Source organism: Salminus brasiliensis, chromosome 17 (genome assembly GCF_030463535.1).
Source record: "Salminus brasiliensis chromosome 17, fSalBra1.hap2, whole genome shotgun sequence".
Taxonomy (NCBI): Eukaryota; Metazoa; Chordata; class Actinopteri; order Characiformes; family Bryconidae; genus Salminus; species Salminus brasiliensis.
Genome location: NC_132894.1, coordinates 32,702,148 through 32,729,480, shown reverse-complemented (window position 1 = coordinate 32,729,480; position 27,333 = coordinate 32,702,148). Strand labels below are relative to the sequence as shown.

General features: G+C 41.6%; 2 protein-coding genes across 5 annotated transcripts in view; one reads left to right on the top strand and one right to left on the bottom strand.

Moving 5' to 3' along the window:
- mctp2b (multiple C2 domains, transmembrane 2b) overlaps positions 1 to 13,552 on the top strand; it is a 41,318-nt gene extending 27,766 nt beyond the window's left edge. For 3 of the 4 annotated variants that reach the window (XM_072659854.1, XM_072659856.1, XM_072659857.1), the window contains 19 exons: positions 365 to 441; positions 545 to 656; positions 1,177 to 1,209; positions 1,295 to 1,462; positions 1,655 to 1,699; positions 2,261 to 2,391; positions 2,618 to 2,804; positions 3,948 to 4,041; positions 4,132 to 4,234; positions 4,334 to 4,436; positions 4,976 to 5,077; positions 5,205 to 5,279; positions 5,370 to 5,489; positions 6,800 to 6,913; positions 9,600 to 9,641; positions 9,724 to 9,833; positions 10,181 to 10,290; positions 10,931 to 11,028; positions 11,687 to 13,552. In XM_072659854.1, the coding sequence (XP_072515955.1) occupies positions 365 to 441; positions 545 to 656; positions 1,177 to 1,209; positions 1,295 to 1,462; positions 1,655 to 1,699; positions 2,261 to 2,391; positions 2,618 to 2,804; positions 3,948 to 4,041; positions 4,132 to 4,234; positions 4,334 to 4,436; positions 4,976 to 5,077; positions 5,205 to 5,279; positions 5,370 to 5,489; positions 6,800 to 6,913; positions 9,600 to 9,641; positions 9,724 to 9,833; positions 10,181 to 10,290; positions 10,931 to 11,028; positions 11,687 to 11,755 (1,893 nt within the window). In that variant the 3' untranslated portion in view covers positions 11,756 to 13,552. The remainder of the gene's footprint in view (positions 1 to 364; positions 442 to 544; positions 657 to 1,176; positions 1,210 to 1,294; positions 1,463 to 1,654; positions 1,700 to 2,260; positions 2,392 to 2,617; positions 2,805 to 3,947; positions 4,042 to 4,131; positions 4,235 to 4,333; positions 4,437 to 4,975; positions 5,078 to 5,204; positions 5,280 to 5,369; positions 5,490 to 6,799; positions 6,914 to 9,599; positions 9,642 to 9,723; positions 9,834 to 10,180; positions 10,291 to 10,930; positions 11,029 to 11,686) is intronic. The other variant, XM_072659855.1, reaches the window with a different exon arrangement.
- Positions 13,291 to 25,109, bottom strand: LOC140537788 (uncharacterized). The gene is made up of 12 exons (XM_072660042.1): positions 25,079 to 25,109; positions 23,380 to 24,069; positions 22,482 to 23,276; positions 22,308 to 22,390; positions 21,584 to 21,701; positions 21,385 to 21,494; positions 20,664 to 20,682; positions 17,419 to 18,102; positions 16,518 to 17,315; positions 16,353 to 16,435; positions 15,223 to 15,331; positions 13,291 to 14,779 (listed from the first exon to the last, which is right to left on the bottom strand). The coding sequence occupies exons 1-12, from the start codon at positions 25,107 to 25,109 to the stop codon at positions 14,589 to 14,591; spliced, it is 3,711 nt and encodes a 1,236-aa protein (XP_072516143.1). The 3' UTR covers positions 13,291 to 14,588.
- Positions 25,110 to 27,333: the final 2,224 nt, after the last annotated feature.

Sequence of the window (27,333 nt, the reverse complement as noted above, 5' to 3'; positions counted from 1 at the left end):
GGGCTATTGATGACAGAGTTGTGGGTTCAGTACCCGGGCTCAGCTCTGCTGGAGTTGGCTGCCCACCGCTCCTGGTATGTGTGTGTTAGTGAGCCCCTAGTTCACTAGTGTGTGTGTGTGTGTGTGTGTGTGTGTTCACTACCATGGATGGGTCAAATGCGTAGGACACATTTCACTGTACAGAGACAAATACTTGCATTTTACCTTTAAATTTTAATTAATTATTTTTCCCAATATACAAAACATCACATTATATAGAGATGTCTATACCTGTATATACTCCTATAGATTCATTGGTCATCATAGAAAGTGTATAAAAGGGTCCCAGATACTGTGAAAAAATCCTGCATTTGTCCGTGTTCAGGTCTACGATCGGGACCTAACCACAGATGACTTCATGGGTGCCAGCAGTGTTTTCCTAAGTGAACTGGAACTTGAGAAGTAGGTGAATCGAGTCCTGTTACTGTATCTGCACTGAATGTGGTGTCTGTGGTGTCAGGCACAGTCTTAAAAACCTTTGTTGTCAATTTGATCTTTTCTGCAGGACAGTCGAAATGGTGCTGCCGCTCACTGACCCTAACAGCCTGGAGGAAGATATGGGCGTGATAGTCATTGATATCTGTCTCTCAGTCAGAGATGGAGACAGCAAGAAAAATGTAAGGAACCCAAATGAGTCAAAGCTACAGAACTAACCGAGTTAATTAGGGCCAGAGTGGGGTGTCCCGATCCGATCCAGTGACTGGGGGCCGATTGAGGCATTTCTAAAGGATAGGGTATCCTTGGGTTTTCGGTAGCAGAATAATATCTGCAGTCCTCCGTGCTCCATTAATTAGACCTGTTGTAGAACTGTAAAGGAGCTGGGAGCTGAATGGTCAGGGAGGTCAGTCAGACCGGACTGTAAGATATTAAACACTGTAGAGTTTAAAACAGTCGTTTAAAAAGTGGCTCCAAACAAAGTAGATCAGATTGGCTGGCTCTGCTGTTGACTGCTGTGAATTAGCACATCTTACCATTGTGGGGCTGTATTATACACATGGAAACACAAAAATTGGATTGGAATCGACTAATAGTCAGCATTAAGAGACTTGGATCGGATCGGGGGTAAAAACAACCGTGATCAAAACCTCCCTGCTCACTGTATCACTGTATTTTTCCCCCCTCATCTTCCGTGTGAAGAAGTGGGTTCCGAAGGGGAAACAGAGCACTAAGGTAAGAGCAGTATGTGATGCTCTGAAATGATAACGTCTTCATGATTGTTGCGTCGTGTAAACGAGCTTCGTGTGTTGTGTTGCAGTCAAGTTTATCACCGCAGACCAAACGCCTGTCGGAATCTCTGAGGAAGAGCCAGCTGTGGACCGGAGTTCTGACCATCACACTGGTGGAGGGTCAGAACCTGCCTGAAGATGGACAGGGAGATGTGTTTGTGCGCTTCAGGCTAGGAGACCAGAAATACAGGAGCAAGGTAGGTAAAAGCTGGACGAGATAACTCCACCTGCTCTTCACTGATGTTCTGACAAAGTCTCAGTAATTAGAAACTGTCTGCTGAATCAGATTCCTAAGATTTATACACTGATCAGCCCTAACATAAGCACCACAGGTGCCACATGTGAAGTGAAAAACACTGATTATCTTCATCTACATCCGTCAAAGGCAGAACTGGGACGCCAGAACATCACCGAAACATCAGGCAGGTCGTCAGGTGGGGTGTTCCCAGAACCAGAAGTGCTGGCAAATGCGGCATCGCTGGACAGCTGACACGTTTGGAGGAATGTGTCAGGTCCCCAGCTCTGCTACGCCTGTGCCAGCCAACATCAACAGACGCCTGTGCCAGCCAACATCGCAGAGATGGGTGAAGAGAGTGCCATGTACCCACCCAGAGAGAGAGAGAGCACAGGCAGTTGTGCTCTATCAGACTCTGGATGCTGATAGCAAAGCGTCCTGGCCTGCTCTCTGAGCCATTCTGAGCCCCTGAATGTTTATGTATTAAAGAACATTAACATACTGTAGCTGCACACTGCCATGGTCCTACTTGAAATCCCCCCTGGCCACAACATCCTAACTAACTACTACTTGTATGTCCTTTTTCTTGGAAAAAAATGGTCACCCTAGTAGTTGGATCACATGACGTTAAGATGTCAATCAGCCCACATTTAAACCAAACTTTTGACTGGTACTGTATATATAAATATGTGTATTTCTGTATGGGGATAAACAAACTCCCAGCTATATTCCTGACGTAGGCTGTCGTCCACCTTCACAGTCTCAGTGCAAAAGGCCCAACCCTCAGTGGAGAGAGAGGTTCGACTTCAACCAGTACCTTGATGGACCAAACTTTCTGGAGCTGGGGGTCTGGTCCAAAGAGGGCCGGAAAAATGAAGAATGCTACGGATTGTAAGTTTTGTGAACTTTATGATGTTCTATAAGGGTGTAGAGAAACTGTGGTTGAAGTCTGGACTAGAGATCATAATCTTCTGAAACTCTTGATGGCAAGAATAGTCTATTTTATCTCACAGGCTTTTTATTTTAGCACTTGTGGGAACAATGACTACATGTTTCTGTGTGTGTGTGTGTGTGTGTGTGTGTGTGTGTGTGTGTGTGTGTGCGTGTGTGCGTGCAGGTGTGAAGTAGACCTGTCCGCATTGTCTGTAAACAAGCTGCAGTTGTGCACGTGTGCTCTGGAGCCAAGCCGAGGCAGGGTGGTGTTCCTGGTGAATTTAACCACATGCACAGGAGTGTCTGTCACTGACCTGTGTGCTCCACCGCTGGAGGAGCCAAATGAAAGGGAGAGCATGCTGAAAAAATACGTACGGAAACGTAATCCCATTTAGTCATCACCATTCTCTTTTTTGTGTGTGTGTGTGGATTCCCCATACCTCGTGCTCCCCTCCCTCTATTAGATCTTGCATGTTGCCCATACATAAAAAAAGAAACAAGGCTGGACACAGAACCTAGACTGGATGTGACATGAAACCTAGACCGGACGTAACATGAAACCTAAACCGGACGTAACATGAAACCTAGACCGGACGTAACATGAAATCTAAAATGGACGTAACATGAAATCTAGACCGTACGTAACATGAAACCTAGACCGGACGTAACATGAAACCTAGACCGGACGTAACATGAAATCTAGACCGGACGTAACATGAAACCTAGACCAGACATAACATGAAATCTAGACCGGACGTAACAGGAAATTTAGACTGGAAGTAACATGAAATATAGTCCTGACGTAACATGAAATCTAGACCGGACGTAACAGGAAATTTAGACTGGAAGTAACACGAAACCTAGACCGGATGTAACACGAAATCTAGACCGGACGTAACATGAAATATAGTCCTGACGTAACATGAAATCTAGACCGGACGTAACAGGAAATTTAGACTGGAAGTAACACAAAACCTAGACCGGATGTAACACGAAATCTAGACCGGATGTAACACGAAACCTAGACCGGATGTAACATGAAATCTAGACCGGATGTAACACGAAACCTAGACCGGACGTAACATGAAATCTAATCCGGACGTAACATGAAATCTAGACTGGACGTAACATAAAAACCTAGACTGGATGTAACATGAAACTTAGATTGGACGTAACGTGAAATCTAGTCCTGACGTAACATGAAATCTAGACCGAACGTAACAGGAAATTTAGACTGGATGTAACACGAAACCTAGACCGGATGTAACATGAAATCTAGACCGGACGTAACATGAAATATAGTCCTGACGTAACATGAAATCTAGACTGGACGTAACATGAAATCTAGACTGGACACAACCCAAAATTGAGACTTGACCACAACGGACACTTGATCTTGCTCATGTTGCTCATACATAAAAAAATCCTGCCACTGCTCTGTCCACACCCCATGATAAGATCCACTTCTTTATCTAATATGAGAGCTTAATTGTCTGCCTCTTTACCTCCTTTAGAGCTTCCAGAACTCCTTCAAAAACATCAGGGACATTGGTTTCCTTCAGGTCAAAGTGATCAAAGCTTCAGATCTCATGGCTGCGGATTTGAATGGTAAAACTAATATTCCAGAATTCTGCTCATTTCTAAGTAAGCATCCTCACAAGCTGAACGTCAGTTACAGAGCACGGTTTGTCTTTGTAGGCAAGAGTGATCCGTTCTGTGTGCTGGAGTTGGGCAACGACAGGCTGCAGACTCACACGGTCTACAAAACGCTCAACCCTGAGTGGGATAAAGTCTTCACATTGTGAGTGGCTCCATTGTTTTTCCATTAGCAGCTGAGTGAGTGTTGTTAGAAAAGACTGCTTATGCGGTGCTGAAATGTCACATTTGTTTGTGTGTTCAGTCCAATCAAAGACATTCACGATATACTGGAAGTGACCGTCTTTGACGAGGATGGAGACAAGGCCCCGGACTTCCTGGGGAAAGTGGCCATTCCTGTGCTTTCAGTAAGTAACGGAAGCTCTGTGTGCTGCCAGAAGAAAGTTGGGATGGGGAAAAATGGGAAAACTACATTTGCATAGAGAGTAGTGAAGGTGGCATTGCCAAAAAGGGTTCTCCGGAATAACAAAAAAAATCTTGGTACCCTAAAGTTAAATAACCGTCCATTGAGGGGCTTTGCGGAGCTTTGCAGTCGAAAGCACTTCCACTATTCCCCAGTCACTCTAGAAGCGATGTTAGTCGGCACAGCACTTTGCTCTGAGCTTGTAGGATGCCGGGGAATACCACCAATACCAAGGGCTGGCTTTGCATGTATTGGAGGAGACCTGTACTTACTCTCCTAGTGTCTGGAGCATTGCTAGTGCTAGGGAAAGCTTTGAATGGGTGGGTTTATTGGCAAAATTTGACCAAAAAATTTGACCAAAAAATTGGCAAAAATTTACCAAAATGTTACCAAACAAAAAACTATTTAAAAAAGGAACCAAAGTATGTATTAAAATCCTGAGACTAAAAATTACTAAGTTTTACCTTCTTGTGTTTATAACAGATACACAATGGTCAGATGATATCATGCCCATTGAAGAAAGAGGACTTGGGGAGTTTATCCAAAGGAACCATACTACTGGAGCTTGAAGTTATCTTCAATCCAGTAAGCCTCGATTGCACTCGATGTGTAAAACACTGGCCAGCATCTGTAACATGTGATTCAGGTCATTCATTCATATCCCGGCTGAACTTTCTCTCCTTCTCTCTCTTCTGAACCTTTCCTAATTCAGATCAAAGCAAGCATCAGGACCTTCAACCCCAGGGAAAGGAAGTTTCTTGAGGACAATCCAAAATTTTCCAAAAAGGTAAAACACCAGTAAAACTACAAATACTGCTGAATATTGGAATATGAGACTGTAGATGTCTAGTAGCTCAACCTGGCTTATTTCCATCAGGTCCTGACGAGGAACGTTGTTCGCGTGAGGAACATCTACAGAGCAGTGACTCAAGTTCTGCAGTACATCAAGAGCTGCTTTCAGTGGGACAGCGTTCAGCGGAGTATCATTGCATTCATGGTAAGCCTGAATGGCTGCATTGGGATTTCAGAAGAATCTAGACGTCTAGACTAGGCATAACACGGAACCCAGACTGGACGTAACACAAATGTAGACTAGACGTAACATGGAACATAGTCTGGGTGTAACACAGTGTATAGTCATAGCAAGAATCCTAGTCTGGGCGTCACACTAAATCTAGTCTGGACATAACAGAGAACCTAGGCTAGGCATGACACAGAACCTAAACTGGACGTTACACAGAACCTAGACTGGATGTAACACAATCAAGACTAGACATAAAACAAAATCTGACTGGACGCAACATGAAATCTAGACTGGACAAAACCCAACATTGAGACTAGACGTGAAACAAAACCTAGGCTGGACATTCCACATAACCTAGACCAGACGGACCACGAAACCAAGACCAGCCATAACCCAAAATTTAGACTAGACGTAAAACAAAACCTAGGCTGGACATTCCACAGAAGCTAGACTGGACGTTTCACGAAACCTAGACTGAAAATAACCCAAAATTGAGACTAGCCGTAAAACGAAGCCTAGGCTGGACATTCCACAGAACCTAGACTGGATGTATCACGAAACCTAGACCGGACGTAACATGAAATCTAGACTGGAAGTAAAATTAAACCTAGACTGGACATTCCACAGAACCTAGACCGGACGTACAACGAAACCTAGACTGGACATAACCCAAAATGTAGACTAGACGTAAAACAAAACCTAAGCTGGACATTCCACAGAACCTAGACCGGACGTACCACGAAACCTAGACTGGACATAACCCAAAATTTAGACTAGACGTAAAACAAAACCTAGGCTGGACATTCCACAGAAGCTAGACTGGACGTTTCACGAAACCTAGACCGAAAATAACCCAAAATTGAGACTAGACGTAAAACGAAGCCTAGGCTGGACATTCCACAGAACCTAGGCTGGGGATGTAACACAAAATCCAGACTTGACCTTTCATTGATCTAGCTTTGTGCTCTCACCCATGCAGGAAATAACACCTCAGTCTGTTGCATGGAGGGTAAAGGTGTTACCCACTATCTCAGGAATTCATCACCTTCAACTTGTATTATTAGTAGTGGTACATGTTACAGCAAGCCAAAGCCACTTCTCCTCCAGTTTGGGGTTTTCCTCATTATGACTAAGACAAGCTCACACAGGAAGATATGCCAGTTATGCCTGAGATTAGCCAAAATAGGAAAAGACCCTCATTATGCCCGATATGAAAACAATCACTGTGCTCCACTGATAATCTGAATGCATGCCCTTATCTCTGGCCTCGTCTCTTCCTGCAGGTCTTTCTGCTGACGGTGTGGTACTGGGAGTTCTACATGCTGCCTCTATTCCTTGTGCTCCTGCTCGTATGGAACTATCTACAGATCGCCAGCGAGAGGGTCAGCCTAGAACTGGTGAGGGCTTCAAAAACATCCTCAGCACAACTGAGCTCCAGTAAGGTCAGATGTATTGTAAGGGATGGTAACATTGACCAGTCTCAGCTGTTATGTCATACCGGAGTGTCCAACTTGAAACTGTAAGCATTAAATATCAGGTTCCTGGGAGCCTCTGAAGGGTAGGTAGGGGGTAACACCACTGCCTTTCCATTGGCTAGACTAGGGTTCGATTCCCTAGCTGGGCAAGCACACCACACTATGAGCAAGACTCCTAGGACTCTCTACACTTTGCCCAAATGTTTGTGGACACCCTGTCTTATTAATGCATTCAGCTACTTTGCACCCTAAGTTTACACACATTGCTGACACAGATGTGCAAATGCACACATACACACACACACAGCCTGTCTAGTTCTTGTAGAGAAGTACTGCCAATAGCTATACCTATTAGCTGCCTAATGCCAATGGCGTGGGCTAGAGCGGTATAAAGCCCCCCAGCATTGAGCTGTGGAGCAGTGGAAGAACTGTGTTCTCTGGAATGATGGATGGTGCTCCATTCAGTACTGTTAGGATGAGTTGAGGAGTTGGGGATGATGAGGTGGGATGGTGATCCTCCAACATCCTGACCTCACTAACGTTCTTGTAGCTGAGTGCAATCAAATTAAATCCTCTCAGGACTCTTTAATTTTTTTTATTATTACCTTGATTTCAGAAGAAACAATGAATTAGCAGGTGTCCCAATACTTTTGTCAGTATATTGTAACTCTACATTCTCCAGCCGGTGCAACAAGATTCACATAAGTCACCGTGGATAAGAGTCAAAGTAATGTGATCATCCAGAATGTGCACAGAAACAATGCCCAATGTTTAGGGGGGGTGTAGTGTGTGTGTGTGTGGTGTGGTGGGGGGGGGGCCTTCACCGCTGTGGGTAGGTTCAATGCATTGGTTAAATTCCATTGTGCTGCTGTGCACTAAAGGATGATCTTGGTCGTAATCTTAAATATGTCAAAAATGAGCCTAGCTGGAGTATCGTTCAGCTCATCACACACTCTCGTCTCTCTCTATATATAAATGTTTATTTACTGTGTCAGAGAAACAGCTGAGTCTCAAAAGCCTCGTATCTCCATTTTTGCCATTTTTCACTTTTTGACTTAATGTGAATTTGGCCGTTGTTCTTTACATCGTATCCAAATTACACAATAAATGCACCAATAGAAATGCTCCAAAATGACCTGGAATGAAATCTTTTTACATTGACTTCCATTAAAAGCTAAGCAGGTTTTTTCCTTCTCCTGTAAAGTTGTAAAGTTTTTGCGTGACAGATTAACAGATAAACAGATAAATTGCTGTTATTGTAATGGATTAAGTCGTGTTCATGCACTCTGTGACTATCAGTGACTTTATGCGATTTGGAGGCTGTAAAAAAATAAGGTAAAAGCTTGACCCCTATGCTAATATGTTAGCCTCAAGCTAGGTTTTCTCAGTCTAATCTGAATCTATTGTCAGTGATCTTATTCATGCTGGCAGATGAAGCTGTTGAGCAATCAGACCTGAAGCCTGAGTAGTCCTTAATATGGGCCAAGAGTGGGATGCTGAGGTTGAAGGTCTCCGACAGCCTGCTCAATACTTACGAAGCCCCTCCAGAAGGCCTGAACGTATGGGTGTGAGCAGAGTGCAGAGCGTTAGAGCAGTCATCTTTTTATTATTTCTGAAAAACGTTTTCTGAGAGACGTGTTGATGTTGGCCTGTGACCTTCTGGTCAATATAATGCAACCTAGATAGAGTGGACGCTCTTGAGTACTGCAGTTTGGTGATTTTGTTGACGTGTGTGACCATAGACACTCCTCTCTTTCACCTGTTTCACTGCTTTCTGGACTAAATAATCCAAATTTGTCCAAATCCAAATCAGCAAAATTCCGATTTTAACTGTGGTTTTGAGATAACCAATGGAATAAAACGCTGACAATTTGATGCAAATCTTTCAGAAGGTAAAGCCTTTTTGGAGGTTGCTTTCAGTTCTTGAAGCAGTTGAGCACAGCTGTATTCCTAAAAGCCATGTGGGATCAGGAAACAGTGGCCCAACAAATCTAGTGCATATAGTCCAATCGCTGAGGAGATCAGCCATAACATAAGCACCACTGTCAGGTGAAGTGACAAACATCTACAGTGGTATCTCTCCGTCAAGGGTTTGGATATAGGTGGATATAGGCCTATTAGGCAGCAAATGAACTATTAGTTCTTGAAGGCGAAGTGTCAAAGCAGGACGAAGAACCGAAGAACCAAACTGTGATGTTCTACATGACTGGGTCAGAGCTTCTCCAAAACACCAGGCAAGTCTTGTGAGGTGTTCCCGGTATGCAGTGGTCAGTACCTACCAAAAGTGGTCCAAGAAAGGACAACCGGTGCGCCGGTGACAGGGTCATGGGCACCCAAGGCTCACTGATGCTTGTGGAGGCCCCACCTCAGAACTTCTTACAAGTCTTCTGTTGGAGGATCTGCTGCTGTCATCTTGGTGCCAGATATCGCAGGATGCCTTCACAGGTCTTGTGAAGTCCATGTCTTGAATGGTCAGGTCTGTTGTGTCAGGCCTTCTCAATATTAGGCAGATGGTGCTAATGTTATGGCTGATCAGTGTCTGTTTCTGTGAGTAAGTAAGCAGAAAGTTCTCATAGATGTTTACACAGTGTTTACCTTCCTTTTTCAGGACAATATGGACACTGGCGATGAGGATGATGAAGATGAGAAGGTAGTGCATTTGGTTTCTTACAATAATTATATGAATATAAATGTAATGAGTTTAATAATTTGAAATAAATACTTTTTTACAGGAATCTGAGAGAAAAGGGTTGATAGACAAAATCCACATGGTCCAGGAGATTGTCATCACTGTCCAGAATCTACTGGAAGAAATAGCCTCTCTTGCTGAGAGAATAAAGAAGTAAGTACCAGCTGCTGTACGTGTTCTTAAGAGGATTTAATAACTTCTTATACCTTCGATTTCTAAAAAAGAAAAAAATGGCTTTCTAAGACTCTTCAAAAGCAAAGAAACAAACCTTTGAAGTCAAATTTGATCATTTATAAAAATTATAAGGAACTATAATAGTCATTTTGGAGCTTTGCTATTGGTCCATTCATCATGAATATCTGCTACATATAAAGGACAGGTCTGAATAATGTCAAAATGTGAGAAATGGCCAGAATTTGTGTGACAGCAGCAACTTGTAAGGTTTGTACATTATCACAAAATATGAAATTCCTTCATTCCTGTGTTTTGTTTTTTTCCAGTATGTTTAACTGGTCAGTGCCATTCCTGTCCAACCTGGCCTTCCTGGTTCTCATCATCGTCACGGTGATCACATACTTCATCCCGATACGCTACATCATTTTGATATGGGGTAAGATCCACGGGAACAGACGAGTCTGATAGAGTCTGATGTTGACTGTTAGTGCAAGTTATTGTCAATATTTCATTGCAGTCATGCAAAAACCTTGTATCTCCTTTTTGTTGTTTTTTAAAGTTTTGCATCAGAATTTCATAATCGGTGGACCAATAGAAATGCTCCAAAATGGATGTATGGACTCTGATCATAATCAGAGTTCAGATAACTGATTATTCAAGTGGTCTTGTGTATATATATATATAAACAAAGACCAGTATTTTCCAGTAAAATGAGTCCATGTTTACAAAAAGCCACAAAAGGAAGTTTAAAGTTTACGTCATATGCTTCTGTAAAATCACAAAGTGAAGTAGAAATCGGACTCATGTAAACCTGGAGGTTTTCGGTCATCTGATTGCCCAAGTGCACATAAACACGTTGATCAGATTACTGACAAAAGTCATGTTTTTTTGTTGGTTTTGTTGGTTTTGTAGATATGAGGTTGTTGCGTGACAGTAAAGCTTCTTTAGGGTTCAGTCTCTTTTAAGGTCTCCTGAATGCTGACTGTGTATCTTAGTGCAGCTCACTAGCGCTCCCTGCTGGACAAGGCCGTTTTTGTTGCAGTGCTGATGAGCTGGGTTTTCTGCTTTGCTTTTAGGTATAAATAAATTCACGAAGAAGCTGCGGAACCCGTACGCCATCGACAACAATGAAGTTATGGACTTCCTCTCCAGGGTGCCTTCAGATGTTCAGAAGGTAAGGTCTTCAGAATCTGTGCTTTTTTCCGATCTCCAAACAGTAGAGCACATCTAAAGTCCTCCAGAAAAATGTTTAAGTCGGACAAAAGAAGTCGGCCAGATTATTTAGTGCATATTAGGCATGCAAACGTTTGGGCACCCCGGTCTTTAATTTTTTGTTACAGTGAATAGTTAAGTGAGTAGAAGATGAACTGAGCTCCAAAAGGTATAAAGAGCTGGATTAGTGTGCTGTTATTGTGTTTTTGTTTTTTTGTTTTTTAGACTGGAGCACCTTGCAAAAGTTTGGGCACCCCAAAAGATTTGAGCCTAGATAGCATTTCCCAAGGTCTCGGATCTCCAGGTCAGCCTGTTAGGGCTCTGGCTGCAAATTTCTAATACTCACACTCCTCAAACCTTCTCCCAACAATCAGCAGCCATGGGCTCCTCTATTAAACTAACTGATGCCCACAAAGCAGGAGAAAGCTATAGAATAGGAAGACAGGAAAACATCTTCAGGTTGCTCTTCATCCTTTCGTTTCACAACATAGTTAAGAGAAATGGTGGAGGTCAAGGTGAGGTCTGGAGGACCAAGAAAAGCTTCAGAGAGAACTTTCAGCATCTGACTGATTCTTTAGCTTTGTTAACATCTGGTTGCTTTTTACCCGTCACTTCTTTAGGTGCAGTACTTTGACCTGAAGCACAGTCACATGCAGAGCCCTGTCAGGAAAAAGAGAGCTGCCCAGTGAATCCAGCATCACATCTGAGCATCAGCTGAGACCCGTTACTGCAGACACTAAACCTTCTTTTAATGTTCACTGCTTACGAATGTGATTTTAGTCCGATAAGCGCTGCTGGACTTCCATTCCAGAGGTTCAGGACGTTTCTTTCAAGACTTTTATCCGTTTTAATTTTTTTATGTTTTTCAGTGCTGTTTTAAACTACTTGAAATCAAACTGACCTCCACTGTGAGGTGTGGTGTGTACATGGCCATTGTTGCTGATGGGTGATAACCAAAGAAACTACTGCTAGCTTACCTTGAAGATGGCCGTTTTAACACTCTGGGCAGACCTGGTTTGTAATCATTTTTTAGCTAGAACACGGAGCACTGCAAAAAAGTGGCAAGTGAAGGTTGTTTTGGGTTTTTTATGTAAACAATATATCTTACTCATATCATTTCATTTTTAAGTACAGTTGTCTAGTGCAGCGGTTCTTCCTGCAGGGAAAAAATCACCCCACTTTCAAATTTATTAATGGTTAATAATCATATATTGTTACACAATACAAACTATTCTTTTAATATTTCTCCTAACTCAGCTCACAGTTTAAGATATGGACACCGTTCCAGCTCTATGCAGCTTTTTGACCTACTTTATTTTTCTTTAGTTTGTTTATTTATTTATTTCTTTAATTTTACAGTTTCCTTATGATTATTTACACATTATTTTCCCACAGGAATAAACAGTGCGCAAATGTTTGCACCCTTTTTTATGTCATGATGGTACAAATACGTTAGTAACACCCAACCAACCATTTGGCAACACCCTAGAAACCGTCTGAAACACCATTACAGCCATCTGGGATATCGTAGCAACTGCCTAGCAATGACTAAGCAACTCCATGAGTCCACTGAGTCCTACGTTAAGTGGCGGTGAGGCATACTGCATGTTTCTTTTGGCTCTTGTCAAAGTTTATGTTGGCTCTGCAACCAAATGGCACAAATATCACAGACCCCACTTTGAGAACCATGGAATTTCTAGTGAAATTAAAGTAAAATCAGTTGATTTTCCACATGAAAATGTCTAGAAATTGGTTGAATAGTCATCTGACCTTGCAAGAATATCACTTTTTGCAGTGTTAGGCCAAACCACATACAAGAGAACCCACCGGAAACTTGCTGAATCCTGTGTTTTATGAGAGAGTGCAATACAATGTTAGAACTGGTGTCTGCAGGTGGTACCTGCATGTACAGACTATGGATTTTAAGGCGAGCCTTAGTGGTGTTTTTCTTTTACACCCTTTTGATCATTGATGATAAATAACTTTTTGAAAATGTATGTAAATATATATTTTTATACTGTTGAGCCTTTTGAATGATCAGGAATCATTATGAATGTTAAGATATTTCACCCTGAACCCCCAGCCCCAGCCTCAGCCCCCACCGGCACATACCCAGTTGTGTATATAGGAACGTAAGTAAGTGCCTTCGCTGTGAGTTTATTCGCTGTATTATTTGTACATAAACTAAATTCTGCACTTTCCTTACAAATAATGCATCTGGACTCTATATGGACAATATATATTGCGATATATGTAATGTTGTATTGAAGATGGAGTTTAATGAAAGTTCCAGCCGTTGTTTTCACTACCTGATTTTATTCAGCTCCGTTTATGAATGTACAACTACGTTACTGCAGCGTATTTTAGGCACAGCATCTAATGTTGATCTTTTGCACAGAGGAAATGCGGCAGTTCTGCAGTTTACTAAGTGGACCAGAAACTGTACAGTTGTGATCAACTCAATAAACCACTCAGATTGCTAAAAACTCTCACTGCTGTCCTTTTTTATCGGTTTGAAACTGAAGCTTGCAGAATAGTGGAATCATGTTTTACTAAATAGCCAGCAAATGTAGAATGTGTTTATTTGTTTAATCTTCATCAGCTTTGTTATTATTATCTTGGATTTCTGAAGCAAAAGACAAATTCATAGAGAGATTCATATAATTGGTCTATTAAGGTGCCATAGGATGCATTTGGTGAGTAAGTCTGCAGCTAAGTATGTGACTTTGCGGTGAAAAATACTCCTATTTACCACCATGTTATTGTACCTCAGTATGAAAAATGATAATTTTCTATTTATGCAGATAAAGATACGTTCTGCTTTCATAGAAACATTGCCTAGTCTAGCAGTGCTTTCAGAAAAATAAGAAGAATTCAACACATCTTTTCTGGGTCCTCTTGTTGGCCCTCTAGTTGTCCAACATCAGGCCACAGTGTACGGTCAGCTAGCTTAAGTGACTCTGGTAGGTTCTGCTTTTAGCCTAGCACCCGTCTAGTACCCAGCTAGCTTTATTGACGTCCTTGCGATGCGCAATGCGCCTCCGAAGCAATAATTCACCCTTTTGGCTAGTGTTAACTTTTAAATTTTTCAGCCTCTTTTCTCTTTTCCATTTTCTCTCCAAGTAGCCGTTACCTTTGCTTAATGTACTGGGTGACACTATGAGCTAAGACATAACAGTCCTGGGGTTTTAGAGGTGGCCCATTTACGGCCCATTTGTCTGAGGTTCACATTATTCACATTATTCTCATTATTCTACTTAATACTCTAGTGACACATTCTTGGGCACTTTCAACATCAGAACCTTGCACAACAATTTAGGCCTAAGTGCTAAAAATCACTCAAATGTTTATACATTGACAAATCAGCAACACGTATGATATACTATTTAACTGTAACTGTGATAATATATCTAGCGCTTAGACATTTACAGTAAACATATTTACAGTACACAGTTCACAAATACCTTTCTGGGAGCATAGGCCTTGTATACGTCATACTTAAAAACCATTTATTAACTAGTATTACCAATTATTACACAACTGGAATGTTCCCATAGTCTTCCAAAGTCCCTCTGATCCTGCATCCTCTTCATCATCATCATCATCATCACTGCTTCTGCATGTGTCTTTCTCAGGTTCGCAGCCTGGAAGCCACCAAGACACTTTGGCCACTGACTCCTGGATCTCTTTTTCACACACTTCAGAAGACACATCTGTGGAGAATGTACATTTACTAGCATCGGTAGCTACATTTCCATCCAAAACTTTTTTGACAAACCTTTTTGACAAACGTTTTAATGCTATAGAAATGGAAAATCACTAAATCTGTATTTTCTGACAATCCATACATTTAGTGCAACCACCCGGGATATCAGCGAACACAATAGCTGTGTCCCTAATGGCATACAAACCTTTCAAACGCAGACTGAAGACCCACCTCTTCTGAGAGAACTTTGGCGAAGTGTAGAGTATAATGGTCTCCTTACCGACTTGTGTTTAGTAGCTTTTCAGGAAATTACATCATTACATTAACCGTTTTTAGAGCAAAAAAGTCAGTTTGATTGAATCGAGGGAGGCAGTAGGTCCCTGGGAACGTATTTAATATCTGCTGATCTGAAATTTGTATTTTATTACATGCATTTAAACAGTAACTTACCCTTGACTTTCAGAAGAGTTGCACACATTTTGTCCATCACCATTGACTCCTGTCTGCTCCACTCTCTCTCCAGAAGTGATGGGAGCTGCCCTGTTAGGATATCCCTAACCTGTATTTGGGTGGGGATGAAATATCAGAATAACCTTCTACACTCAGTTCACTAAGAAAGATCATAGCTTTGATATGAGATATGAGCAACTGATATTTAATATGCTGAGCTAACTCTGAGGCACTGAGAACTGAGAAGCTTGTATTTCTGGGAAAGTGGCTTGACACCTAGACCTTCTTCTTTCATTATTACTATTGTTATTATTATATATAGAGGTAAGTCTAGGGAGGGATCTATCTGTCTCAATCTTGAGAGCAAGCACAATAGCACCCCATCCAAGTTCCACTAACAAAGGCATTCTTTCATAGCAAATGTTGGTAAGTTGGACATTCTTTACAGAATATATGCAACAATCCTGTTCAGCCTGATTGTAGTAACTGGACAAAACGAAAGTCTGTTGCATTGAATTACATTGAAGTAGTGAGAAGACCACACTGTGAGAGAACCCAATCTACTTAGTCTTCTCAATGTCTGAGCAATCAATCGAAAATTAATCAAGACATTCTGAACTCTAATTGAGGTACTCTTGCTTGTGTCAACTATTTAAAAAAAATTCTGTTAATAATTTCCCCACCTTGTGTGTTCATGTACTGTCTCAATAAAACTATAGTACTGAGTGTATGTAGTCACGTGTCATGTCATGGAAGCAACATGAAGGTTCTTAAACTTGAAGGTTCTTTTAAGCACCTTAAAAGGTTCCTCCACAGTTTGAACTAGACAGAGAGATAATGAAATTGAAATTGAAATTAAAGAGTTTAAAGATCCTCAAGGAAAGTTTGGATGTTCTTTAGTTTGGAACTGTGGAAAAACCTCTTTAGGTGCAAATTGAAGAACCTCCCAAAGTTCCTAACTTTTGTGGAAAGCATGGATGGGCCAATTATTGCATAGTGCCAAGCTACTGTACAGTTATTCCTTGGAAGTATAGCCAGGCCTTCTTTCATAGAAATAAATGAATGGACATTTAGAAAGTCCCTCAATAAACAATGTCATTATGAGAATACTCTGCCTAGGTAAACCACACCTTTTTGCTGAGCTTCTGTGGGTTGTCCATTTTACTCAGACTGCCAAAGGTTTCAGAGGTATCAGATTTATCTTCGTCAATAACTGCCAATAAGATACATTATTAAAACCACTTGCATGCAGGAAATAATGGAAGCTCACAACTAGGTAAACCATGACAACTTACATTCTGGAGGAGGAGTCCTGCTTCGGTTACTTCTCCTTGGTGGCCCGATAAATTCAGTAAAAACGTTTTCCACATTTTCTCTAAACTCTTCAGCCCTTCTGTTCCATTCCTTCCTAAGTGACTTCAGGATTTCCTGGATCTGATCTTGCTCATCTGGATCTAGTTGTAGTTTAGTTTTCTTTTCTTGTAACTCCACAGGTGAAACACCAGGACGAAACAAGCAGTTTCCAGCCACCATTTCTTCGATCTTCTCCAACAGCTCAATCACCTGAGCATGATCACCCCTATTCTTGTTGTCAAAGACATGATACCTGTTCCCACACTTCTCTACCAGCCACTGGAGGGCCTCACCTTCACTCTCAATGTAGTGCTCAATGGACGCATCACCAAGGAAATCCCCGTATGTGAACAACACGATGGTGTGTCTCCATATGCGTTCTCCAAAGATAGCCATGTTTTCCTCAATGATCCTTTTCTGCTCTTCTGTAAAGGATGTGTCTGCAGGGAGCACCACCAGCATGGCCTGGGGGAATTTCTTACCTTTTTTGATACTCTTAAGGATTTCGGCCTGGACCCAGTCAGGATTGAGGTCAGGTGAGAAGAACTTCCACCACCCAGGGGTGTCCAACACCGTTACCTTCCGTCCTGCCACACTTCCATGCTCTTGTATGCACTTTGTTGTTCGGCTTCCCGTCACAAACCTTTCTTGATTCAGTATGGTGTTTCCCACTGAGCTCTTACCAGAAAACACCCAACCCAGGAGCACAACTCTCACTTCTTCAAGGTGACGTAAATATGCTTCAAATGAATTAGAAGAAGGGAAAGATCTGTTAGGTACATGAATTAATACATGACCAGCTCTTCAATGAAATGCTGACAATTCATCTGACCACACACATACCTTTTTGTTTAATGGTAGATCTTTCTTCCTGCACCTTGGACTGTCTTGCAGTTGCTCTTCTCTGAACATCTTCCCACTTTCTCTGAAGGCCTCGAAGCTCTTCCAGATCAATCTCAAAATTTCCACCACCGTTTCCTCTCACTACGTCCTCTATTTTCTCCAATAACTCTGAGACTTGAGCATGGTTGCTTCGGGTGGTGTTATCAAACGCATGATATCTGTTTCCACATTTCTGTAAAAGCCTCTGCAATGTTTTCCCACCTCTTTGAATGTGCCGGTCAATGGTCACTTTTTTCAGTGTGTCACCCCTTGTGAAGAGCACTATGGTATGGGCCCAGACTCTCTCACTTAAAAGCTCCATGCGCTGCTCTAGTGTCCGCATGTGCTTTTCTGTGAATGCTACATCTGCCTCAACAACCAGGAGAAAGGCATGAGGACCTGGAGGACACAGAGATACACTGCGCATTATGGCTTGTTTGGCGAGCTCTGGTGAATCTTTTATGCTGCAGTCTTTCCACCAGCCAGGAGTGTCAACCAGCGTGACTTTCCTTCCATGGATATGTTCCTCTTTCTTCACACACTGACCACTAACTGCCACTGTCACACCGGGTCCTAATATGGTATTGATCACTGACGTCTTTCCAGATTTGTGCCATCCCAGGACTACTGCCCTCAGTTCTGCATCTGCGAAGATATGAAAGTCCATTAAAGGAAGAAACACTAAATTTCTGGCTAACACTACTACAGAAGACTATATAATGTTTCCTCAGTTCACAATGTAATTACACAATGGCAGTCAATAGGAATGGTGGAGGAGAATCAAGTTGAGCTTTGGAAGACCAGGAAAACGTTCAGTGAGAACTGCTACCCACATTTTACTGCAAAAGAAAAACACTCTGCATATGTAAAACTTTTTCAATTATTGAGGGAAGCCGTGGATACGGATCATAAGTGTTTTAAAGATTAGAAAGAAACAATTAACTGAGGAAGTCTCTTCATTGTTGTGTGCCTCTGTGAGCTAATTCTTTGAGAGGTACTGTCATGGCTGGTTAGGCCAGACACTGAGGGACGAACACCCGCAATTATGGATCTAATGCAAGTACTTTTATTAACAAAAAGGGGTACAACACAGAGGGTAAATGAAAGCAAGCAATGCAGCAACTAAAGGGACCAAACAGTAAAACAACGTAAACTCGACAACTAAAACGGGCGAACATAAAATCACACCTGAGACCCGGGGGGTCCTATCAGGCTGTGCCCCCCTGGAGATTACAGGGAACTAAGGACAAGCATGAACCACGCAGAGACTACACAAAACTGGGGGGAAGAGAGCTGGGGAACCAGCTGCAGAACCATAAACGGCTAGGCCGACTAAACCTGGAGACGCGTAGTGGAAGAGGGTCGCCTTGCTGGAGCGTGAGTCGCGAATGTATCCAGCGAGCGAAAGCGCCTTGCAAAACCCGACAAAAAAAGCAAGGTTCGCTAGAGGACCTGACCTGTGAACCAAACTGGCCTAAACAAACCGTGATCTGAGTCACGAGCCTCTCGGGCTACCTCAAGGCTTTGAACCAATTCTCGGCGAGGAGCTCTGTAGCTGAGCTCTTTAAGTACCCCCCGTCTCAGGTGAAAAACATTACTAAATAAGACATGACATAAATAACAAAACCAGGAACACGTGAGACGACAGACAAACTGAACCAAACATATGAACATGAACTGAACACTGAACTGACACAGGGAATCAAACTTCAACTGAAACTCAACAAAAGTCCTTAAGGGAGCCTAGAGCTAGAGCACAGCTCATGTCGTTAATTACACTAAAATAAGGCAATGTGGCTGAATATGAAAAAGTAGCAGATTTACAAGCTTAGAAAATGAATGAAAGAAACTAAGAAAAAATAAATTAAATAATCTACACCTTTATTTTATTACCCATCTCTGACTTCAAGCCTTCAAACAAACTGCCATGTAAAGGTTGTTTTTGTACATCACGTGTCCGGGAAAACGGAAATGCTTGTGCTTAACAAACAACCAGTGACAACCCACAACTAACCCATATAGGGAAGAGTGACAGGGTAAACTAGAACAGGGGTATTTTATGTAGTTCTGCATGTGATTGAGATTTTAGGACGTGGTACAAACAATACACAGAGAAGTTCAAATTTTTCCAGTTAAAATCAAATAAAATACATTTCAGGACACACATGTATGGATTTATTTACTCAAATGTATTCATGCATCTTTTAAGCCAATGTATTTTTTACTGTGCTGCTGTTTACTGATATTAAAAAAATCTACATTTGACAAAGTCTCTTTTTACTTCTGTTTTCCCTATTCCTTTTTCACAACCTGACCTAAGAGAAATAGAAAATAAACAACTGAGCAAGAAAGTGAATGAAGAAGAAGTGAATGAGGAGAGTCGTGGAAGGGCAAAGTGGAAGTGGAAGGAGAGAGAGAGACGAGACTTTTGGATATTCAGTATAAATCTGTTCAGGCTACTGAGGGACAATGTGGTTTTTTTTCCTACATCCGCCCCTGAATTTTTACCTGGCTAAAAGCGAAGCACCCACCAGCAGTTCTGGAGTCACATGAGCGGTTTACCCCAGAACCGCCGCGGCGCAGGTCAGCTGACCTTCATACTCAGCAGAGGTAAAATATTTACAGATCATGAGATCTGCCTTCTGGGTTTCAAATGACTAGCAAAACTTCAAAAATGCTAGCAAAACAGCATCAAAATGTAGAACTAGACAAGTATTTTTACTTGTGTTGCTGTTGTTGTCTGAATTCCCCACAATTTAACCCTGTTTACGACTCAACTAGTTAGAAAGCTGGAGAAAAGAACTCACCAGAGCTAATCGTAGTCAAACATGAGGCTCTAATACTAGCACAATAACCTTTAAATTGCTAAATCCTGTGGAAGAAAGACTTTCCGTGCTTATTTTAACTGTAAATATACTGTTAAATATTACTGTAATAATATGATATGTAATAATAATACTATAATAATATGAGATACCTGAATTTAAAAAGAATTTAAATATACCCAGACAAGTTGAAATCTACAGTGTCCTCAAGTGCTCAAATAAACACTGACCTATGAACATACAGTCAAATAGAGCTAGATACAGCCCACCTCTGATCAGAGGTTAAACAGAAAACACTACATAAAGAAATAGGAAGTGACTATGGCCGGTGGAAGGTGTTCTAGTAAAACCATTTGATTTTAAAATAACAATAAAACTCACCACTACTAGATTCTTCTTTCTGTGCCATTTACCCCCTTTGTTTTTTGAGGAGTTTCCTTAGGGAAGCATAGCCTTCAGAATGACATGATACTGAAAGTGGACTGACAGTAGTACTTGCATGATCAGCAGATGATGACGCATGTGAAAAAAACAAAAAAACCCTGAAACTTTACAACATGGCCAATAAAAAGTGAATCATTCAAAGCTTTAAGCACATTAATTAACAAGCAGACAGATTACATTAATAATGGAAATAATAATACATTGGTACATTTAGAGAAAGGAAAAACAAACAGTACAGTCCTGCTATGTCTCAAAACTAATTAAAAAAAAATAAATAAAGACAACATACAAGTCAACATACACTAGATCCCCAAATGTACAACAAATCACCTGCCTAATATGCAGGTGTCGCTGCCCAGTAGAACAGTGCACCACTCCCATTTCTTAATTCCATTACAAACTAGGGGGGTTGTGCTTTGTGAGCATCAATGAGTGCTAGTCTGCTGATTGTTGGGACAGGGTTTGCTGTTTGCGGAACATTCCTAACCATGATTGCGAATGCGCTATAACACCTAACAAGCTAATGAATCTCAGAGATGTTAGTTAAAGTAATCTGGGAACAAAGCAACAGGTTATAGAGTGCTGACTGTCAAAGATGGTTCCTATAGCATGTACTAGCAACACACATACACATCTGTTAGAACAGCTCTGTTGGTACATCGTCTCTGACTCCGCATGCTCCTTTCTCATGTCTACAGCCTGGAAGCCACCAAAGCACTTTGACTAATGACTCCTGGATCTCTTCTTCACCCACTTCAGAAGACACGCCTGTAGAGAAGGAACATCCATAAGCATCTGTATCCACTTATTACATGTTTTGAAAATTTGTTATTACTTGTAGGCAAACAGCAGCTTACCACTGGCTCGGTTGACCTGGAGAAGAGTTGCACGCACTTTCTCCATCACCACTGTCTCTATTCTGCTCCACTCTCGGTCCAGAAGCGGCAGAAGCTGTTCTGTTAGGTCGACGCTAACCTGTGGTAGGGTAGGAATGGGAACATCAGCAGAAATTGTCAGAAATTGTCCAAAACCCAGTCTATGAACAAAGACAAAGGGTTTAGCAGATGCTCTTCTCCAGAGCGGCGTACAAAAGTGCTTCACTGTTTACTCAGAAAACACTTTCGTTAGTTAGTATGTATCAGTATGTATTAGTTTGAATGTATCAGTATGTATCAGTTTGTATGTATCAGGTTGTATGTATCAGTACGTATTAGTTTGTATGTATCAGTATGTATTAGTTTGAATGTATCAGTATGTATCAGTTTGTATGTATCAGGTTGTATGTATCAGTACGTATTAGTTTGTATGTATCAGTATGTATCAGTTTGTATGTATCAGTATGTATCAGTTTGTATGTATCAGTATGTATCAGTTTGTATGTATCAGTATGTATGTATCAGTATGTATTAGTTTGTATGTATCAGTATGTATCAACTGGGGTTAGATATCCCTATCCCTAAGCATAGATACTACTAAATACAAAAGCCATTATGGAGACCACAATACTCAATGTTATATTAGCATTAAGACCTAGAGTGTAGGGAGGAGATGGCAGGGCAGTTTTGAGCTCCTAAAATGTACCTGACTTTCCAGTGGGCGATCCATTTCACATTCAGGCCCAAACATTTTGGGGGTAACAGGCAATTCATCATCTTCACTACAAACTACAAATTCAACACATTTCAATTAGAATTTAAATGAAGCAACAAAAAAAAAACTAAACTGAAAACAGTCGCATAATTATTTATAACTTACATTCAGGAGGAGGAGTCCTGCTTTGGTTACTTTTCCTTGGTGGCCCAATAAATTCAGTGCATAATTTTTCCATATTTTCTCTAAACTCCTCAGCCCTTCTGTTCCATTCCCTCTGTAGTAAATTCAGGATGTCCTTGACCTGATTTTCCTCATAAGTAACTAGCTGTAAGTTAGTCGTCTCTTCATGTAACTCCACACCTGGAGTATCGTAGCGGTACAAGCAGTTTCCAGCCACCATTTCTTCAATCTTCTCCAACAGCTCAATCACCTGAGCATGATCACCCCTATTCTTGTTGTCAAAGACATGATACCTGTTCCCACACTTCTCTACCAGCCACTGGAGGGCCTCTTCACTCTCAATGTAGTGCTCAATGGACGCATCACCAAGGAAATCCCCGTATGTGAACAACACGATGGTGTGTCTCCATATGCGTTCTCCAAAGATAGCCATGTTTTCCTCAATGATCCTTTTCTGCTCTTCTGTAAAGGATGTGTCTGCAGGGAGCACCACCAGCATGGCCTGGGGGTATTTCCTACATTTTTTGATACTCTTAAGGATTTCGGCCTGGACCCAGTCAGGATTGAGGTCAGGTGAGAAGAACTTCCACCACCCAGGGGTGTCCAACACAGTCATCTTCCTTCCAGCCACACTTCCTTGCTCTTGTGTGCACTTTGTTGTTCGGCTCCCCGTCACAAACCTTTCTTGATTCAGTATGGTGTTTCCCACTGAGCTCTTCCCAGAAAACACCCAACCCAGGAGCACAACTCTCACTTCTTTAAGGTGACTTAAATACGCTTCAAATGAATTAGAAGAAGGGAAAGATCTGTTAGGTACATGAATTAATACATGGCCAGCTCTTCAATGAAATGCTGACAATTCATCTGACCACACACATACCTTTTTGTTTAATGGTAGATCTTTCTTCCTGCACCTTGGACTGTCTTGCAGTTGCTCTTCTCTGAACATCTTCCCACTTTCTCTGAAGGCCTCGAAGCTCTTCCAGATCAATCTCAAAATTTCCACCACCGTTTCCTCTCACTACGTCCTCTATTTTCTCCAATAACTCTGAGACTTGAGCACGGTTGCTCCGGTTGGTGTTATCAAACACATGATATCTGTTTCCACATTTCTGTAAAAGCCTCTGCAGTGTTTTCCCACCTCTTTGAATGCGCCGGTCAATGGTCACTTTTTTCAGTGTGTCACCCCTTGTGAAGAGCACTATGGTATGGGCCCAGACTCTCTCACTTAAAAGCTCCATGCGCTGCTCTAGTGATTCCATGTACTTCTCCATAAATGGCAAATCTACCCCAACAACCAGGAGAAAGGCATGAGGACCTGGAGGACACAGAGTTACACTGCGCATTATGGCTTGTTTGGCGAGCTCTGGTGAATCTTTTATGCTGCAGTCTTTCCACCAGCCAGGAGTGTCAACCAGCGTGACTTTCCTTCCATGGATACGTCCCTCTTTCTTCACACACTGACCACTAACTGCCACTGTCACACCGGGTCCTAATATGGTATTGATCACTGACGTCTTTCCAGATTTGTGCCATCCCAGGACTACTGCCCTCAGTTCTGTGCCGGACACTGAAAGAGACACAGAGAGAGATGTTAAGGGTGTTAAGGCTTTCCCAATTGGGCCCAATTGTTACAGCCCACCCTAATCTCACATGGGTCCCGTCTAGGCCCACATGTGCAGTGTACAACTCATATGGGGCCCATGTTTAACCCCTCCCGGTCTTATCACTGAATCTGGTGGAACCCAGCTGGACATCCATATGTGGGATCAACCGAACCCATACAGGCCACACAGTAGCCCTTGTGCTGGTGCACCCTGGATGGGACAGCCTGCATCGAGGAGCCTTGGGCGTCCAGCACTCTATCACCAGTTTTCCTTTTGTCAGTCCATTTCTCAGCTTCAGTTCAGTTACTGTATTACATACATCCCAGACCCTCACAGGCACTGTTGTTATGGTATAATACGTTTATCTAGGTGATCCCTGCTGATTGGCCTGGGCCATTTTGATAAGGTATGCCCATTAGTAGTACCTACTACAATCCAGACTGTAGCCCCTAACTATTAAGCCCCCTGTACTCCATCCAGCAATGGAATGACACTACCATAGGACTACTGACATGGTAGTGGCATGAACTTGCTGATAGTAATGAGTCAAGATTGCTTTGCTGTACAGTGCCTTGCCTGTACCTCTCCACCATAAATCTCAAAATCTTTACAAAACAGTGTCTCAGACAGCAGATCCACAACTGTTCACTGTTAATGTGAGGAAGCCTATAGAGGCATTCAATTCACTGAGAACAAATTTGGATTGGGGATTAGTTCCTAAGTAATGCTCTACTGATAAAAAAAAACAAAAAACAGATAGATCTGGTCTGTTTATGTGAAGTGGCCCAAATCTATTATACAAGAAAGTATACTGAGCAACTATTAGTAATGTGATTTAGTCACCATCAGATATGATACAGCAGTACAGAAAAAAAATGGTCATCATCAGGTTTATAAAAAATAATAGACTCTCATTAATAACAGACTCTCATATTAATCAGAATAATAAAAAATAATAATGACGAAACTCACCTTTAGACTTAGCCTCTTCAATGTGTGACATTCTCCTGTTAAAGAATATCTCTTACAGAGAATCTTCTAGAAGGGCTGAGAATGGTAATATGGTGGCTGATACCGGTATTTATAAGTAATGATACGATGACGCTTCCAGCAAAACTGGATATTCGAGATATCCTGTATTTTGGACTAAATAAACACAGTATCAGGTAGAAATACTGAGAAATACTGAGGACATTTGCTTGACTGATTGAACTGGGTTTGTGAAGCTGCTGTATTTTCAGTACACCTTCAATCCACAATGGTTTTGTAACAGGGTACTTATCACAAGGTTGTGGGTTTAGTACCCCATCTGCTTTGCAGCCACTGTTGAGCCAGCCCCTGACCTTCTATACTCCAGGACACCGTCCAGCAATGGCGAATGAAAGTGTGTGCTTCTTAGCTGAACAGTGCAGTACAGTGACGTTCGGTCTCTGGACATCATTTACAACCGTTAGAAATCCAATCAACCTGTTTCTAATGGTCTAACTGGAAAACTAGCAGTTCAAACTGGTGAAGTAGCCGTTGTCACTTCTGGGGAGATGTTAGCTTTTGAGCTATGGGTCAGGAAAACGTGCCTGTAGCTGTAGTGATTATGTTTTAGGTGTATTTACAGGAATACTGGAATTTAAGTTCTTATAGGAAGGTCTGACCTCTGGGCAGTTATATAATACTCCAGTCATACAACACCAGACTCCTCCTCTCTCTGAATCGGCAGAAACCTGAAACTGAAAACCACCTTAATGTCTGTGTAAATATTGTTCAGCGATGGGCTAAAACAGACAGACTTAACCCTAAACACATGCCGTGTTGAGCTTTCCCAGTCATTCGGAACGAGGCGTCACCTGTGGTTGGTGTGGCGCAGCAGATAACACCACTACCTGCTACCACACCATGTGGGAGGCTGGGGTACGAATCCCAGTCTGGGTGACTATGCTGCGCAATGCTTGGGCAAGACTCCTAACACTACATTGGCCTACCTCTGTAACATGAGTAACCTTGTAAGTCGCTCTGGATAAGAGCGTCAGCTAAATGCCATAAATGTAAATTCAACCAATTCACACGTCACCTTTGATAGCATAGCTGCTGACCTGCAAATGTCTGACAACACCCTAGGCCACGGTCTAACAGAGGTCTGGCAGAGCATGATGATGATGCGGCTGCTGGGAACTGACAACAAGCTGATGAGGTGAGCGGGTGTTAGCTGGGTGCTAGGCTAAAAGCTAACACAACAAGCAGACACTTTTATCCAGAGTGACTTACAAGGTTGCTCATATGGGCAAATGGGAGGTGGGCAAATGTAGTGTTAGGAGCCTGGCCCAAGGACTCTTATTGGTGTAGCGCAGCATAGTCATGCAGACTGGGAATCGAACCCTGGTCTCCCACAGGGTGTTGTAACTCAGTGGCAGTTAGTGGTGTTATCTGTTGCACCATACCAACCATATATATTTATATTTATAAGAATTATGTTGGTAAATGGAATAAATGCACAGTAAGATTTTCATTGCACAGTGTAACTGCTTGTTTCTGCTGTACATATAACAATAAATAAGCAGACCACATACACACACACACTTAACTACACACACATGTTCAGGGAAGAGAGGTCCCTCAATGTAACAATACTATGTGCAATATCCCCCCCCCCACACACACACACACACACACATGTGCAATTAAGAGTCATTTGCAATAACTTGTAAATAATATTGCTATTGCTTTTTAATTCTTATTTATATTGTGTATATAGTGTAAATTATTTATCTACATTTTTTTGTAACTGAATGTCTTGCTATCCCTTTCTGCTTCCCACTGCGGGACTAATAAAGGATTATCTTATCTTATCTTAAACTCTTGACTTGAAAAATTTCATTTGTCACATACATAGTAATACATAGTATAACTTGCAGTGAAATGCTGCCCACATCAAAGCTATTCAATAAGATCTAAATGTAAACTAAACCTTAACTTAATGAAATAAAGTGCAAAAGTGCAAAAAAAAGTTTAAAGAAATAAAATAAAAGTTACATTTACGTTAAATTTAAGTAAAAAAAAATATAAAAATATGAAAATATAGAAATATAAGAAGCAAAACAAATATACAGATGAACTTGTGTGAAGCTTTAAACCAAGGGAATGATTTGAACAAGGAAACAGTCCTTAACTTTAGTCTTTAAGTCTCTAATTTTACTTTCTCCTTTACTTTAAGATGTCTGTAAAATCGTAAGAGT